Source organism: Vanacampus margaritifer, chromosome 14 (genome assembly GCF_051991255.1).
Source record: "Vanacampus margaritifer isolate UIUO_Vmar chromosome 14, RoL_Vmar_1.0, whole genome shotgun sequence".
NCBI lineage: Eukaryota > Metazoa > Chordata > Actinopteri > Syngnathiformes > Syngnathidae > Vanacampus > Vanacampus margaritifer.
The window spans coordinates 17,207,749-17,224,090 of NC_135445.1; the positions used below are offsets into that span (position 1 = coordinate 17,207,749).

At 40.5% G+C, this 16,342-nt stretch overlaps 3 protein-coding genes across 5 annotated transcripts; 2 read left to right on the forward strand and 1 right to left on the reverse strand.

Annotated features, from left to right (window-relative positions):
* Positions 1 to 391: 391 nt before the first annotated feature.
* Positions 392 to 3,176, forward strand: LOC144033872 (uncharacterized). Its single transcript, XM_077542244.1, has 4 exons — positions 392 to 880; positions 1,024 to 1,209; positions 1,275 to 1,353; positions 2,040 to 3,176. The coding sequence occupies exons 1-4, from the start codon at positions 458 to 460 to the stop codon at positions 3,053 to 3,055; spliced, it is 1,704 nt and encodes a 567-aa protein (XP_077398370.1). The 5' UTR covers positions 392 to 457; the 3' UTR covers positions 3,056 to 3,176.
* Positions 3,177 to 3,959: 783 nt separating this feature from the next.
* Positions 3,960 to 6,195, forward strand: LOC144034269 (zinc finger protein 862-like). Of its 2 annotated transcripts, none has more exons than XM_077542951.1 (3): positions 3,960 to 4,095; positions 4,304 to 4,434; positions 4,548 to 6,195. In XM_077542951.1, the coding sequence occupies exons 1-3, from the start codon at positions 4,020 to 4,022 to the stop codon at positions 6,135 to 6,137; spliced, it is 1,797 nt and encodes a 598-aa protein (XP_077399077.1). In that variant the 5' UTR covers positions 3,960 to 4,019; the 3' UTR covers positions 6,138 to 6,195. The 2 variants fall into 2 exon arrangements, with proteins under 2 accessions (XP_077399077.1, XP_077399078.1); XM_077542952.1 differs by having other exon boundaries at positions 3,962 to 4,095; positions 4,168 to 4,434.
* Positions 6,012 to 15,798, reverse strand: sowahb (sosondowah ankyrin repeat domain family member B). 2 transcript variants are annotated; one of them, XM_077542950.1, is made up of 5 exons: positions 14,471 to 15,798; positions 13,092 to 13,325; positions 12,001 to 12,374; positions 10,130 to 10,317; positions 6,012 to 8,495 (listed from the first exon to the last, which is right to left on the reverse strand). In XM_077542950.1, the coding sequence occupies exons 1-5, from the start codon at positions 15,726 to 15,728 to the stop codon at positions 8,042 to 8,044; spliced, it is 2,508 nt and encodes an 835-aa protein (XP_077399076.1). In that variant the 5' UTR covers positions 15,729 to 15,798; the 3' UTR covers positions 6,012 to 8,041. The 2 variants fall into 2 exon arrangements, with proteins under 2 accessions (XP_077399076.1, XP_077399075.1); XM_077542949.1 differs by having other exon boundaries at positions 10,130 to 10,320.
* Positions 15,799 to 16,342: the final 544 nt, after the last annotated feature.

Below are 16,342 nucleotides of genomic sequence, written 5' to 3' on the forward strand. Positions count from 1 at the left end.
GGACAGGTCTGAATAGGCGGGTTAGGGTAAGAAAGCCATCAAATTCGACAGAATTAAATAGTTTTTGTCAGGAGGAATGCCCCCGCAATACTCAGTAATATGGTAAGAAACCTGTAGATGGCTATCCAAAGTATCTGAGTTGGGTTCTTACTGTAAAAGGCAATGTTACCATGTTCTAATTATGTAGTTTTGAGCTACTCTATTTTTGACACAACCAACTTAAATCAGAAACATTAGTCAATGAAATTAAAAGAAAGTAGACATATCAAGTATAAGACCACACACACGCACACATTAGTATTTTAAACATTACAGCAACATTACATATTTGTACGGACGAGGACTACACGGGCCGCCATGTTTTCGCGTGCGCAATGCATTCTGGGTTTGACGACGTCACAGTTGCAGACAAATCAAAACAATTGCTAACTATTAACGTCAGCGAAAAGGAGTTACAATGCCACACTGCGTGGCTTATGGATGTAATTTACAATCAAAGCTGAATAACAAAGGTGACGTAAGCGTCCATATCTTTCCTAAAGAAAGAGCGTTGAGAAAACAATGGCAGGACGCGAGTGGAAGATTGTGGCTGCCCAAAGACCCGCGGTTGTGTTCTCGTCATTTTAGTCCAGACGCATTCGAGTCCTATCATCGCCCTAAACTCATGAGAGAGCTTGCTGGTGTATCTGGCCATAGACGACGGTTAAAACCAGATGCACTGCCTACCAAACTTTCTCCTTGGGAGGTGAAACGCCAACAATTGACGATGGTAAACCGTTCTAAAAGACGCGAAAAACAGGATGCGTACCTGGACCATCCTTCTTCTTCAGTCGCTGCAGCAACGAACAACGATAAATACCAATCAAGCAACCTGACATCTGTAAGTGTACAATGTTCACCGATTTATTATAATAAATGTGTTTTTTAAATATATATATATATAAGTAAACCAAGACGTCTGACTTGTAAAGGGTTTGCTTGTTCCCAAATAAAGTGGCTAATCTGGCATCACTCCTGTTGCAGATGGTGTCCGATTTACTGGAAGCAACAGCGGTAGATGACAGCACATCAAATCCTGCTGATGCTGATACGGAAGTCAAAGCCAATAATCAAATGGACATCACTCAAATTTTGCCACAGCCCAGTCGCAACAGTGTGTGTGTCCAGGCTGCTGTTGTCACAAAGCCATCCAGTACTCAGACGTCAGTGGTAAGTTGAACTGTAAGATATTCATCAACTTTGGTCACTCAGCTCAATCATGACCTCCTTTTCAGCACAAGCCACATGAGACATCTGCAATGTGTCTGAATCAGGAAAAAGTTCAAGCAGTTTCCAAGATGGCAAAAGGTGCAGGTATAGTATCTTGCATGGAATATGCAGCTTGGGAGGGACGGGAAATAAGTGTTAATCGACTAACACAGCTTCAAAAGTCCATACCAGCAATGGTAAAGGAAAGTAGCAATTCAGTACTTTGGTAAGAGACAAACAAGAAACAAATCAAGCAGAAAAATGTAAGTATTAGTAGTAGTAACTTGACACAAATTTACCAACAATGTTAATGGACAATATGCCAGTATTGATAAAACAAGCATGCACTAAAAGAAGCACGAAAGAGATCCGTATGTTTATACAACAGTTTGAATCTGTGAATATTTCGGCATTGCTTGTGTTGTACATCCAAAGTTTGACTCCACACACAAACTTTTTACGAGCAGTTTTACATTTAGGTCATGCAAAATCTCCTCTCAAATTATGATAAACTTTCTCTCTTATTATGAAAAAATGTTGTTAAGTGTATGCTTTATAGGAGTGTTAATGTATTACACTTTACAAGGTCATATAACTGAAGCAACTTAAACTGAATAAACAGACCATTAGTGTGATTATTGTGATAATTCTACAACCAAAAGAACTACCTCAGTTGCATTGATTCAACAATGTTACATTTTCCCATAAATGGCAAATGAAGTGCACTTGTATCGCATTTTTATCCATACCAAATTTGTATGAAATTAATTTTTTTCTTCATTTGTTTGCAGTAGCAGCTGATATTCCTCAGAAATTAGAAAAAGGCATCATTCCTCGTGCTGGATGCAAGATTCTTCCTGAAGAATCTACAGAGTCCGAATGTCAAGCCCCCAGTAATGAAACTATGTTGGTAAAAGACAAACTCAATGGAATTGGACTAAATGAGAACAGTCTCAAAAACGACGATAAAAAGGTCAACATTCTTACTGGTTTGCCAACAGTTACACTTTTGATGACACTTTTTAATTTTGTAGCTCCTTTTCTGGAACCCAAGTCAAACATGACATCATTTCAGCAGTATATGCTTACTTCAATTAAGCTTAGAATGAACTTGTCTTTTGACTTTCTTGCCTATTATTTTTCTGTTGAATCAGCCACCGTTTTAAAGCTTTTCAAACATTGTATCAATGTCCTGTATCGGAGGCTGGTGCCATGTTTAGTTGTATGGCCAGACAGGGAATCATTAAAAAATTCTCTTCCATGTGAATTTAGGAGCAGGAGCTTTGAAAATACAGTGTGTATTATTGGCTGCTTTGAAATATTAATTGAGAAACCAAATAACTTGTTAGCCGGTGCACACTGTTATGCATCGTCACAGCATAAAATGAAATATTTAATCGCTGTTTGCCCGCAAGGTTCAATTTGTTTCATTTCAAATGGTTGGGGAAGTTGCACAAGTGATAAGTTCATTGCAGACCAAAGCCAATTTTTACATAATTTGCAACGAGGGGACTTAGTTTTAGCAAACCAAAGTTTTAATCGTAAGCGGAGTGAACGTTCATATGGAATGAAGCTTCCAGCATTCACTCGTGGCAAAAACCAATTAGACCCCGTTGTCGTGGCGAACATCGGTTGCTTAGCATCCCTTCGGGTTAACATAGAGGGAGTCATCGGGCTTCTTTGTCAGAAGTACCCAATTTTGCAAAGTACTGTCCCCGTAGGTTTGACTGACATTGGTAATGGTCATGATGTGACTTGCCTTGACAAAATTGTTCATGTTTGTTGTGCTCTTACAAATGTCTCTTAATCTGTTGTACCTTGAAGCAAATGAAATTTCACTCATATCATTTATTGATATCGAACAAGCGTAGATAAGTGTTTGACATTGTACACATACAAACATTAAAAAAAAAAACATGGATATTTTGCCACTGGACTCCTTTTCTTTTTTTCTTTCTTCTGTGTTTGCATTTAACTTCAACTTAGACACAAGTAAATGGATGGAATTATTTATTATTGCTTGTAACAACTGTGTTACATTGACACTTGCTCAGCCTCTCCACAGAGGAGTGTTTGGACAATTTCGCCTGTTTAGCCCCGCCCACCCCCTATGTACGTTTAGGAACTGCTGCATACCCAGCGCCTCAAGGATGAGCGGGACGGAGCAGAACAGGCAGCAGCGGGGAGTCCAGCCGTGGGTTGTTTTTTTCCCACCAGGTGAGGATGTCTGAACCTGATGAATGAGGAATGAATAACATGAATGGATCCCCACTACATGATGAAACGAAATTCACTTACGGCAGAAGAAATTTGCTGGGGGGGGTTTGTCCTGTTTTTCTGACTGATTTTTTGAGGGAGCTTTCTTTTTTGTGTTTTGAGTAATTTCCCCGTCTTATAAAATAATTATTTTTCTGTTTTTCAGATTTTTTTAAAAAGGTGTTTTCCCTCAGAGATTAGAGAAAAAAACACAATACAGTATACACATTCATTCCTTCAGAAAATTAAAAAAAATACTCAAAAAACAAAGCTCCCCCCCAAAAATTGTCAGAAAAACAGGAGTTGTTTTTTCCCCCCAAGTGAATGCAATACGCTTCCGTACAAAGTAGCTTGATCGGCATACCTGTCAACTTGTACGTTTTATACGTATTTTATACGTTTTTTTACCATTTCAAATCATGTACGCCGTACACCGACTTTTGTACGCGGGGAAAAAAAATGCGCTGACATGCGCATGCGTAGATATACATAGAGTAAATATCGTGGAAGCAAGCATGGAGGAGCCACCTAGTAAGAAACGAAGAACTCAAGGATCGGGTCGACACCAGAAAGAATGGGAGTTACTTCAAGGTGAATATGCTGGCTGGATTAAAGCATCGTTAAGAGGCACTCAATTCTCATTCTGTGTCCCTTGCAATAAAGACGTGAAAGTTGCTGCGAGTGGATTTTACGATCTGAAGAGCCACTTTAAAACTGCCGGACACGTGGAGAATGTGAAAAAAAAACAATTCACATGTCCCATTAACCAAGCACTTCGTCTCTACCGCAAATCCTGCAGCATCCCACAAAACGACAAATGCGGAAATTCTCTTCTGCCATTTTCTTGCTGAGCACAACATTGCTTTCACAGCTGCGGACCACTTCTCGGATTTGGTGAAAGTTATGTTTCCGGATTCACAGACAGCTAAGGTAATTTATTATTATTATTATTATTATTAGTATCATTCATATCTACAATGAATCAGCATTTATGGCACGTGTCAAAAAATAAAATTTTATATTTTAATATTATATTTTTGCAGGAGTTTGCATGTCGGAGGACCAAGGCTACGATGATTGTTAAGGAGAGCCTTGCACGTGGCTACACCCAAGACGTCATTCAGTACTGCAGAACTCACCCATTTACCCTCATGATTGATGAAAGCAATGATCGTACTACCAAAAAGCGACACTTCTTTGATGGGGAGAACACAAATACCAGACTCCTCGATTTACCAGAGTTGGCATCAGGCACAGCAGCATCAATCTTTGCCGTTATTGACAACATTTTACAAGAAAATGACATTCCATGGAGTAACGTTGTGGGATTTGCAAGCGACAATTGCAACACCATGGTTGGAAAGAAAAACTCTGTCTTGTCTAGGATAAAAGAAAAAAATGGGGCTGTTTTTAGTGTTGGATGCATTTGTCATCTTGGCAATCTGTGTGTCAAAGATGGACTGAAGACATTGCCAGTAAACATAGATGACTTGCTGGTGGATATATTTTATTTTTTTAAAAATAGTTCCAAACGAATTGAGGATTTTAAAGAGTTTCAGGACTTTACAAATTCCGAGCAAGAAAAAATCCTAACGCATTGTCCGACACGATGGTTGTCTCTGCAAAAAGTGGTTGAAAGAACATTGTCTCAGTACGAAGCACTCAAAAGCTACTTCGCTAGCCATGCGGATGTTGAAAGGGCAGGTAAAGTGAAAAGCATCCATGATCGACTTCAAGACCCTGTTACTCTCCTCACACTCCACTTCCTCAGCTTCATCCTGCCTCAAATAAATCAATTCAATATTGTGTTCCAAACAGAGGCATGTATGATTGGAGATTTGCTACCAGAAATGGAAAGACTCTTAAAGAAACTCTTGGTGAAATTTGTGCAAATGGAACATGTCAAATCTGCTGATAGCCTGCTGGCAGTTGATTATACAAACAGATGCCTGCAGCATGAAGATAGCAGGCTTGCTGTTGGCTTGGGCACCAGGGCCCTCTTCCAAGACACCAATGAGGAGGATGAAATCAGGCAAAGCATCACACCAGCCATGCAAGCAACTTTTTTTTCCTCTGTTCGCTCCTTCTACGAGGCTGTTGTAACTAAAATGATACAAAAATTTCCGTTTGAGAATACAATACTGAGTGACTTGGTGGTGTTGGACCCAAGAAAGAGAGAGATGTTGGATTACACAAGTATTGTTAAGCTTGCAAACAAGTTTACACCAGACTTTGATCAGGAACAATTAAAAGATGAATGGGAAGACTATCAACTAATACCTGATGATCTTCTCCCTCAGAAAAGTCAGGATGGACAACCAATTCGTCCAGAGACATTTTGGCCTCATGTGTTCAAAATGAAAACTGGTTTGGGGCTGGATCGCTTTCCACTGATGAGAAAGATGTATCTAATTTTACTCAGCCTTCCTCACAGTAATGCTGATAGCGAGCGGGTTTTCAGCCATGTGAGGAAAATTCATACAGAGTACAGAAAGACAATGGGAACAGACACTCTTACTTCTTTATTACAGATGAAATTGAACTGTGACAACTGTTGCTCACAAGTGAGACCCTCATTAGAGCAGATAAAGTCTGCTAAATCATGCACATTGGCTTACAATAGGAAGCACTGAAGGCACAGTTTATTGCATTGTAAACTTTTTAAATTGAATAAAAGACTTTGTATGCAAATTACCTTTGTTATTTCTATTACACTGTCTGGTTACCGCGAGTAAACATGCGTCGTACGGTGTTTGTAAGTTTTTTTGGGGGTTTGTAAGGGGAATTCATAATCATTTATAAGGGCAGTTATCGGCAGAGGTTGACAGGTATGTGATGGATAAAAAAGAATTTGTTTTGTTCTGACCAATTAGAACATCTTATGATATACTGTATCATTTGTGTCCAACGAGCTTTAGATGTGACTAAATGATAAAAACACATTCATGAGACATGTGCTCATGTGCTGACATGTTTTCAAGGTTGAGCATATTTAGGTGCGGCAGAACTCGTTTTACTCATGTTTGCATTGGGATGGCATCATGGCACAGAACCTTCACAAAGGCATCTCTGACTATTTCAATAATTTACTTTGTTGACAGATACAACTAGGTGATACATTCATGCATTTAGCATTAGCTTTATTAACTTTGTGTGGTGGAGGAGCAGTAATGTTAGAAAATGTGTACAGGTCCAACCTGCTTTTGAAGAATGTACGTAGTACACTACATTTACTGGTCTATGTTTGAATGATGAATAGGCCAAGATCAAAATCCACGCATTTTCTGTTCCCTTGAACAAAACTCGTTTTAAAATAACTAATCACAGACGAGTACTCAGTCATGACGCGCACATTTCCTTTGGGTTAGTGGTAGAGAAATTAAACAATAACTCCAGCATTTTTTTTTATGGTAGGTTAAAAGAAACAGCTCCGGTTGAGAAACACATTTAATATACTGTGAACTTTGTCCAGTCAAAGACTAATAAAAATACTGTTCAGTACAGCTGACACATAATACAACTGACAATGTATACGATTCATGGAGAATGACAATACTTACATTGAGCACAAATGCTGAGTACTTCCTCACATCAGTGATTCCACACGCAACCCCAATATGAATATCGAGCCATACTGGAAATAATACCGTAGAATATGCAAACAACCACCACATTAAATGATGAATACATGATTTCACAAGTTGAATCTCAAAATCTAAGATGGCGAATGTGCTTTCGCACATCCAATACCCAGTTGAATAACTGGAATAATGAACAAGTCTTTAAAAACATGAATGATTTAAAACATTGTTTACATTAATATATAACATAAGTTGGTCCTCACAGTTAGATATTTGTGTGAACTTTGAAGGATGAACTTGAATGTGATCAAATATTCGGATGTTTTATCTTGAAGAACAATGACATCAGACAATCAGGTAACGGGTACATCCGCTCTGCAAATTCACTCACAGGCCCGGCAACCGACATTGTTATTCCTTGCAGTCTTTTCTTTGGCACCACTAGAGCAGCAAACCTTACTTGAACTCAGGTTTGAATTAAATTTGTCTTTGTTCTGTTTGTTGCAAGGATTTGTACCGTTAGATAACCCCAAGCAGGTCACATTCCTATCGTGCATGACATTTACTCAATATCCAGCTTTAGGTCTATTACTAGTCTGTCACTTGTATGATGCTACAGTATGCTGCACTAGTAACACTACTAGGCCTTATTAGTAGCCATGTGTCACACACTAGTAGCCTCCTGGACCCTAGCCTCCTATTTCATTAGTTACATGTAGCTGACGAACTAGTACCCATAAACAGAAGTGAGAAGAATATTATTAAAAAGACATGATCATTCTACAAGTGCGCTGAATTGGCTTAGTGGTGAGGTCATAGAACTTACTAGTACATGAACCTTAAGCTAGATATCAAGGGAATGCAATAAATGCTCAAAAAGCTCTCCACATTTGCGGGGGTTTGTGAAAACAAGCTTGTTCAGCCAAGCAGTTTAAAAAGAAACCAAAATGTGCACATCAGTCGTCAGACTTGTATCCATGAAAGCGAGCCAGTGATTTGTGTTTTAAGAACGCCGCGATTGATGACGACCGTTTGACTTTCGTGCCCGACAAGGTCTTGGGCCTTTCGCCCTGGGAGGCGAAGGACAGGTGATGGCGTCGATGGCGACGGCGCTGATGCGGCTTCTGTTCGCCGAGACGTCCTCCCGCCGGGGATCCCGCCTCCCCTGCCCTAATGTTGGGCGTGGGCGCTCCCAGCACCCGGAAGGCGTCCTGTGGCGCGCTTGGGCTCAGATACTGCCAGGGCTTCTTCCCGGCCGTGTCCCGCAGTTTCACGTCGGCGTCGAATTTGTTAACCAGCAGGCGGATCATGTTCTTGTTGCTGTGGATGGCGGCAATGTGAAGTGGCGTTTGGCCGCATGATGACCGAGCGTTGATGTCAAATGCCAAACCAGCCTTTTGCACACCGTACCTGTAAACGCAAGTAGCGCAGGTCATTAATTAGCAAGTCAGAACTATTATCTTCATCTTGGTGTACTGTAGCTCACAAAAGTTAGTCCACCCCTCACATATTGTATCTTGACACAATAAGTGAAAATGGCTGTTCTTTGAGTTAATTTAAGGGAACAATAAATTTACATTGTTATATAACTACTAGTGCTATTACTTTTCATTGTATCAAAGTGTCATTTCTTCAGTATCATCTCATGAAAAGGTATAATGAAATAACTGCAGAAATATGAGTGGTGTGTAGTCACTATTGTGAGATATTGTAGATGTGAGTTGAAGAGGAGCCTCATTTCAACAAAAAAATAGTGCCTCATTGCCATTTATGGGCAATTCTAAACCTTTTTGTGAGAAGCATCAATTACTTGTCGACAGAGGTGACAAATCCAGGTCCAGAAAGTAAAAACCCTGCCACAGTCTGGCTTTAGCCCCTGATGCTAGCTAGCTAGCTAGCTCCCTAACAGGTAAACAAGCACCATGGGAGCTAGCTACCCTGTATGCTAATAATAACAACTCTATTAAATTGGGTACTGGTACAACTCCTCGTTTTGACATTAAACGGGGAATCCGACAAGGATGTCCGATTTTTCCTTACCTCTTCCTCCTTGTTACGTAACTTTTAGCTAGCCATATTAAGTCAAGTACTTTAAAAGGAATTAAAATTGCAGAGCGAGAAATATTTATTAGTCAATTAACCGATGATACCACTCTTTTTCTCAAAGACTCTGACTAGATAGCGTCTGCTCTGGATATCATAAATGTGTTCTCTAGGGCTTCTGGACTATACCTGAATGTAAATAAATGTGATCTTATGGCAGTGAAAGACTCTGTTGTTGGCTCAATGTTGAACATTTCTGTCAAAGACACGACTAACTATAAAATTCATTCAATTCATTAGAAAAAAAATTATTTGATTAATCTTTTAATTTATCTTGCTTAGTTTTATATTCATAAATGTAAATATGTAAAGTAGAAACATATTTTTTTGTTTTTAAAAGAGATAGATGTATATGTACAGTCCATCTCTATTTCCAAAAATAAGAAGGCCTTAATTTTGTGGTCTCATTTTGGCGTTTTTAATATTTATTAGTTTAAGACCCCTGGCATTACTTTTTTTTTCCATTTTCACCTTTTCCTTTACTGTTATTGTGAGATTGTTGTGTATTGTGATGATGATTGTTTGCTTAATGTTTGGCTTTTGATTTAAATTTGTTAAATAAAGCAATTTAAAAAAAACATGGGAGCTAGCTAGCTAGCACCTGAAAGTAAAAACCCTGCCACAGTTTGGCTTTAGCCCCTGATGCTAGCTAGCTAGCTCCCTAGCAGGTAAACGAGCACCACGGGAGCTAGCTAGCTAGCTAGCTAGCACCTGGGGCTAAAGCTAAACTGTGGCAGGGTTTTTACTTTCTGGACCTGGATTTGCCACCTCTTCTTGCAGACTTCCACTATACGCAGCAGAGATAAAGTGCATTTTCATTCCACTATTTGAATGAATTTAATGTAAATACTTCACCAGAGTACTGGAATTAATCATATTCCACTTTACATATTTCACTGTATTGTTTGTAAAGTCATAACAAGGTTGCATGCAAGCAGTACCAGAGTGTGTTGAGAACTCGGTGGTCGCCGTGTTTGGCGATCCAGTGCAGCACGGTGAACCCAGAGATGAAGTCTCGCCTGTTGAGAAGAGTGCAGTCCTCTCGAAACAGCGAGTAGATGTCTGGCCAGGCTCCTGACGCCCCTTTCACCAGCCAGGCATGTTCTCTGGGCTCCAGAGGAACCAAAGACTGCTGACAAAAACAAAAGTCAAGACAACAGAACCAATGTCAGTATGTGGCACACATTGGCCCGCAATGTTCTTCCTTTCCAGTTTAAGTGAACATACTATAAAACTTGACTTGTTTGCAAATGGTCTAGAGTGCCTGGCACATGATAAAATGTAAGTTTAAACAACCAAGTGAAAATGAAAATGTGTCCATAAGCAAACTATTCTATGCTTGTGTTTTTAAATTAGCCAGTGGTGTCTTTGTACATGCGCCGTTCATTTGCAGTGTGGACGCAAAGGGGTGATTTGAACCTGGGTGTAACAAATGGATTTTAAAGCTACACTTTGTAACAATTTGCCCAAAAATATCTTTACCTAACAGCCTTTTTATTTGACCATGTATGACTGAAACTTTTTTTTTAATTAGTAGATTAACACCGTAGCTGTTCATAATAGGAACTCCTGCAATAGTTTTCAGACAGAATTCGGGTTCGAATTTCCCACCCTATGTCTGCCGATGAGACGTCATATGCGCATTGTGTATATGAAGAAGGGAAAATGCAGTTTCCTTTTTTGGTCACAGGTGCCAGTAACGATTCAATATTTAATTTACCGCATTCAGTATCTTTAATCATGTTGTAATTCTTTACCCTTTTATTTTGACCTAAGAATGTCAGCTACATTGGAACTGATTTTAAATAGTGAAAGCAATTAGTACTGTCACTTTAAAATCTTTTTAAAAATCGATTATCCTCATCGATTAATTTAGTAAGGCCCCATCCCTCATTTTTTTGGTTTCTAAATTTATTGATTCGTTTTTTGTTAATCCACTAAGATTGGATGTAAATTGAATTGAGTGGATATAAATACTCATAATTTTATTATCTTCTATACATATTCATTGTTAAACACCAACAAAATCAGCCTTCACTAAGAGGATAGCAATCGCGTCTAGCATTAGCACGGTAGCGATTTTAAGGTAAACAAACACAAACTATTTAGTTCACACTTAGGCTACATCTACTGTACATTGCAAATGTAATGGTGTCTTTAAAAAAGCCACTTTCATATGCTTCAACATTATTCCATGACTAAATAAGGGTATTAGCCAATGCTAAACGGTTAGCAATCGCGATTAGCATCAGCGCGCTAGCGATTACCATTTAAGGTAAACAAACACTACCTGCCATTTAGTTCACACATACTAGCTACATTACACATGTACATTGTCTTACAAGTCACAGATGGTGCTTCAAATTCAATAATAATCCCTGTGTAAACGAGCAGAGCTGCTTGTGGTTAGCTACAATAACTTTCTCTTCTTGTCTTCTTCTAGGAAATGTTTAGTGCATGAGTGCCCTCTACTGGTTAAAAGATGAACACCTAAAACCGAATGGCAGGTTATGTTTTGAAATAATAATTACAGCCTTAGTGCTTTTTTAGGACTTACAGAACTTACTTTCCTATGTTTTGGAGAAACTCAATGAATAAAACCCCACTAAGTTCTAAGTCAGTGAGCGTTTTTTAAGAAAAAAATTAACATCCGCCAATCGGCCACTCGATGGTGCACTAACAGAGGAAATACAAATCAGATCACAGCCACCATTGCAATACTGTACTGCGTGAGTCTGAAAAAAAAAAAAAGTCCATGTATAAAACATGGACGGAACAAACATGGTTCAGAGCAAGTTGCTTTATGTCCTACCTGCTTACTGGGACTTTCATGATGAGTACCAATCTTCCCTGTGGCGTCCGTCCTCTCAGCCAAGTCAGCCAAGCTGTTGGAGAGAGATGGTGTGGAGCAGGATGACAGCGAGGACGACGACAAGTTGTAGCGAAGGCTCAGCGAGGACGAGATCCGGTGGAGGCGCTTCCGTCTTGCCGCTTCGTTCCCTCCCGCTCTGCCTTCCGCCGCTGCCGCTTCCTCCTCCTGCACGAGCTGGTTGAGGTCGGCGCCCATGCTGCGGCACATGCGGCCTCTCAGCCTACTGCTGATGCGCCTGGCGACCGTCGGGCGCTGACGCGGCGCTGGTGATGAGGCGGAGCAGTCACTTGATTCGTGGTCGTCGTAGAGATCACCTGGACATCAATACAGTTGTTTTACAATATGCTCACCAAACATATTCTTTATACGGAAGAGGATTAGGGCCAGTGAAGAGAGAAAAAAAAGGGCTGACTTTAATGTCATAATTCTGACTTTAAAGTGAGAATTTTGACTGTGACGTAGAGCTATGAATTGTGGGGGTAAGCCAGAAAGTCAGAATTCTGAGAATAAAGTCAGAATTCTCAATTTAAAGTTAGAATTCTGAGAATAAAGTAAAAATTCTCACTTTAAAGTCAGAATTTTACTTTAAAGTCAGAATTCATACATACTTTAAAGTGTGAATTCTGAGAAGTGAATATTCACACTTTAAAGTCAGAATCCTGCCCCAAAAAAAATTCTCTTCACTTGCCCGAATCCTCTTCCGTAGCTTTCAGATGTGGTTTCATGATGAACCTGAACGTAACTAAAAAAAATTCCAGGCCCATACTGTGCCCCCTTTAAAAGAGCAGAACTTGTGACTTGTTTTTTTCCCCCTTCCTCATGTTTATCCTTCTTTCCATCTAAGAAACTTGGGGTGCTTACATCAGTCTCTGTTGTTGACATTGTTACGTAAAAACAAATGCTTTTCCATACTTGGCCAATAAATCTTGATTCTCATTGTACATTGGATCTTTGCCACTATAGCCATCAATGACAATGAATGAGATAAATGCACCTCATTTAACTTTCTCTAAAGAAGACAACTGTCTGACCTGAGGAATGGTGCCATGGAACTCTTCTGGACACAGAGTGCTGGTGAAGATGGTCCGAGGAGTGATGTAATGGCGCCACATGGGCGGGGAATGCTCGTTTGTCAAGAAGATTGCCCGTGGAGTGATGCCAGGGTGCCGGGACCTTCAGTTCGGTGTGCCGCATCATGGATCCCAGTTTTGTCTCAGGGGATCGCTGGAGGACCTCCTGAGATTTTAAGGCATCTGCTGGACCACCTGATCACCAAACACAAAATCACCTTCAGGACAAACCCTGTTTTTTGTTTTGCGGTCATCACTTGATGGCAAAAAAACAAAAACAAATCACAGACCCTTTTTATGGTGTTTTTGCTGCTAGTACATGTCCATAATAATACACAGTGGAACAATGACCAGGACATTTAGACAGCATAATAGACACCAGTTTATCAACATTTTTTTTTTTTAATGAAGGATAGGCATGGGCTGATTACCAGCTTAATGATTTATTGTGATTTTAAAATGTCACGTTTTCAATAACCACTAACATTGGCTGTCACTGGTAATGAGCGGTTTGTTCATTTGCTTAGGGGACGTCTAAGCAAGGCACAGTATGCACAGTTGAGTAAATGAGCTGCCTCTTACAAATTAATTGCTTCCAAATTCCAATTTACTTTTTTTTCTCTTTCTAAGCAGGAAGTTAGGCATAGAGGGGGAGGAAGAGGAAAAAGACAGTGCATGCACAGATGCCTTTTCGCTTTGATGAATGTTCATTGCCTCATAAAAATGGTGCCATCAGGTACTAGTTAGCCTCAAGGACAACATGAGTAGCCCATGGGTCTTAAAGGGATACTTGACTCATTGAGCGTTTTTCAGCAGTGAGAAGATATTTCGGTCAATAATACATTATTTTTCATGTACAATTAATACTTTAAAAAACACATTTTACTAACTTGCTGTCCATAAAGATGACATCACACGTGCTCAGGAAACAGGTAACAACCTATCATTGCTCAGTTTGCTAAAGTCACATGACCAAACCCAGAAAACTGGTGAATTGTACATGAAAAATAATAAACTTATGGTTAAATGAGCAAAGTATCCCTTAAATGTACCAAATATTAAATATTTAAAATAGTATTTAATGGAGAAAAAACGTTTTTGGTATCTATCCAAATATACTACTTTGTAGGTAATTTTAGAGTTGTAATTTTAATACAGTGATACCACAATATTTTTTTTTAATCTCATGTTATCACATCGTCCAGCTGACTTAAGACAATTAAACGACAAGAAAAGACAAGAACTCAAATATGTTTTCTTTCACAATTTTTATCATGTGACATTTTTAGGCTATGAAACATTAGTAGCTGACTGCTCCAAAAGTTTGTATGTGGTCTTACCTGCTACTAAATGCAGTTTCTCAGTGCTGCTGTTCCACCCTGATCGTCTGGCTGCCCACTCATTGCTGGAGTAGCCAACATCAGACGGGTAGCAGAAGACGCTGTTGTGGCTGCTCGACAGCCACGTCCCTTCATTTGGACTCCAACCATGTCCGTGCTCCAAGACAGCACCTGCAGGGTGCGAGTAGCGTCTCTCCTCGTCTTCAGCTCTATCTGGAATCGGCATGGAGCGCTCTGCTGGCAAACTTAGCCGGGTGGGCATGGAGTCCCTGGGGGGCAATGCGGGAACTAAATTTGGACCCAACTTTGGTCCTCTTAGCTGCAGCTCTGACTCCAAACTGAATCCTGGGTGGGAATGGGGTACCTGTCCCTCTGCCAAATTCTGGATGGAAATCTTTGGAATCATACTCTCCGTTGATGATGAGGCAACGGGCGGGCTTACGTTGGATGCAGCAAGAGGTCCAAGGTGACCACTGAGGGGTTCAACTCCTGGTGAATTCAGCTTCATCTTGAGCCCTTCATCGGCATCATCATCCTCATAGGAGACTGCAGTTTTGTAACTCTGCCTGTATCTGGGGCGACGTGGCTGACCAAGAAGACTTTGACAGGAAAGATCCCCCTCTTTGCTTTTTTGGGTTCCTGGAGGCGACACCTGCTGGCTGACTTGTTGGACTGAGTCTTGGGGGAGGTTCTGTCTCATTGCGGGATACTCCGGCATTCCTTGGGGCCTAGGGTGTGTTTTAGCTGAGATTTGAGCGAGATTCACCGCCGGAGCTGCTTCAGCTCTACTAACATGCTTCGGTTCCGGTGTCAGGTTCAAATTAGTCTCTACATTGTTGTTGTTCAGTATGATACCAGCCGCGGGTAGGACTTTTTTCATCTCAGGTTCTCTTGGCAGAGCGTGTGCTGCCTCCTCTCTGGGCGATGGCTTCTTTTGAACTTTTTCTTTGCCCCAATCCGGGTTCAAGGGTGGCGGCTCGGCGGTCCTTCGGGCGGGCGTCCCGGAAGTGGCGGTTCCGCCACCGCTTGGACCCGAACCTCTGAATTTCTGCTTGAGAACGACATGCGACACGCCATGCTCCTGCTTGACCGTGGCCACGGAGTTGACGAACTTCTTGAAGAGTTCGCGGTTCCGAACCTGGTCTGCATGGTCCCGGAGGAAGCCCCTGAAGTGTAGAAGCAGGTCGGAATTTTTTACCGAGCCTCCTCTGCTCTGTAGAAAATGTAAAACCGATTCTTGGGTGAAATCCGTATCCATTCTGGTTTCAGTTTTTTGCTCCTTGTTGGTTTCGAAGGTCGGTAGTTGGTTGAGTTTGAGTGACAGAAGAATGAAGCTCCGCCCACTTCAGGTATTTAACCCTTTTCTCACTAGTCGCATTCTTGCAGGTGAACCGGAGGCATGGTGGCCAACGTCATTATTCGTTTTAAACACAGATTGATTCTATTTACCTAGACATATTTTAAATTTGGATAATTTTGAAGTAAATACTGGTGTCGATTCTAAGGCCCAGGCCAAGACTGTCAGTAGCCGAAAAATGTATTTTCAACTTGAAGCAATGTTGCCAATTTAAGACATTGTCTCCCTCTAGCGGGCAACAATATAATACATGTACTTGATACAAGCAAGTATGCACAAGTAGCCGTAAAACTGTAGGCCTACTGTAGTATTTACAAAACGTTTGGGATGAAAACGTTTCGGGATGAACCAAACCTGTAGGTGTACTTGATTAGACCTTCTCTAAATTTTTGAGTAGACACGTCCAACTGTTCAATGTTTCAGTAACTACTTTTTGCTGTTTTCTAGTTATGTATGTGCCATGTGATGAAACATACTGCACATTGATTATGTCAGTCTGACCGACCATCCATCCA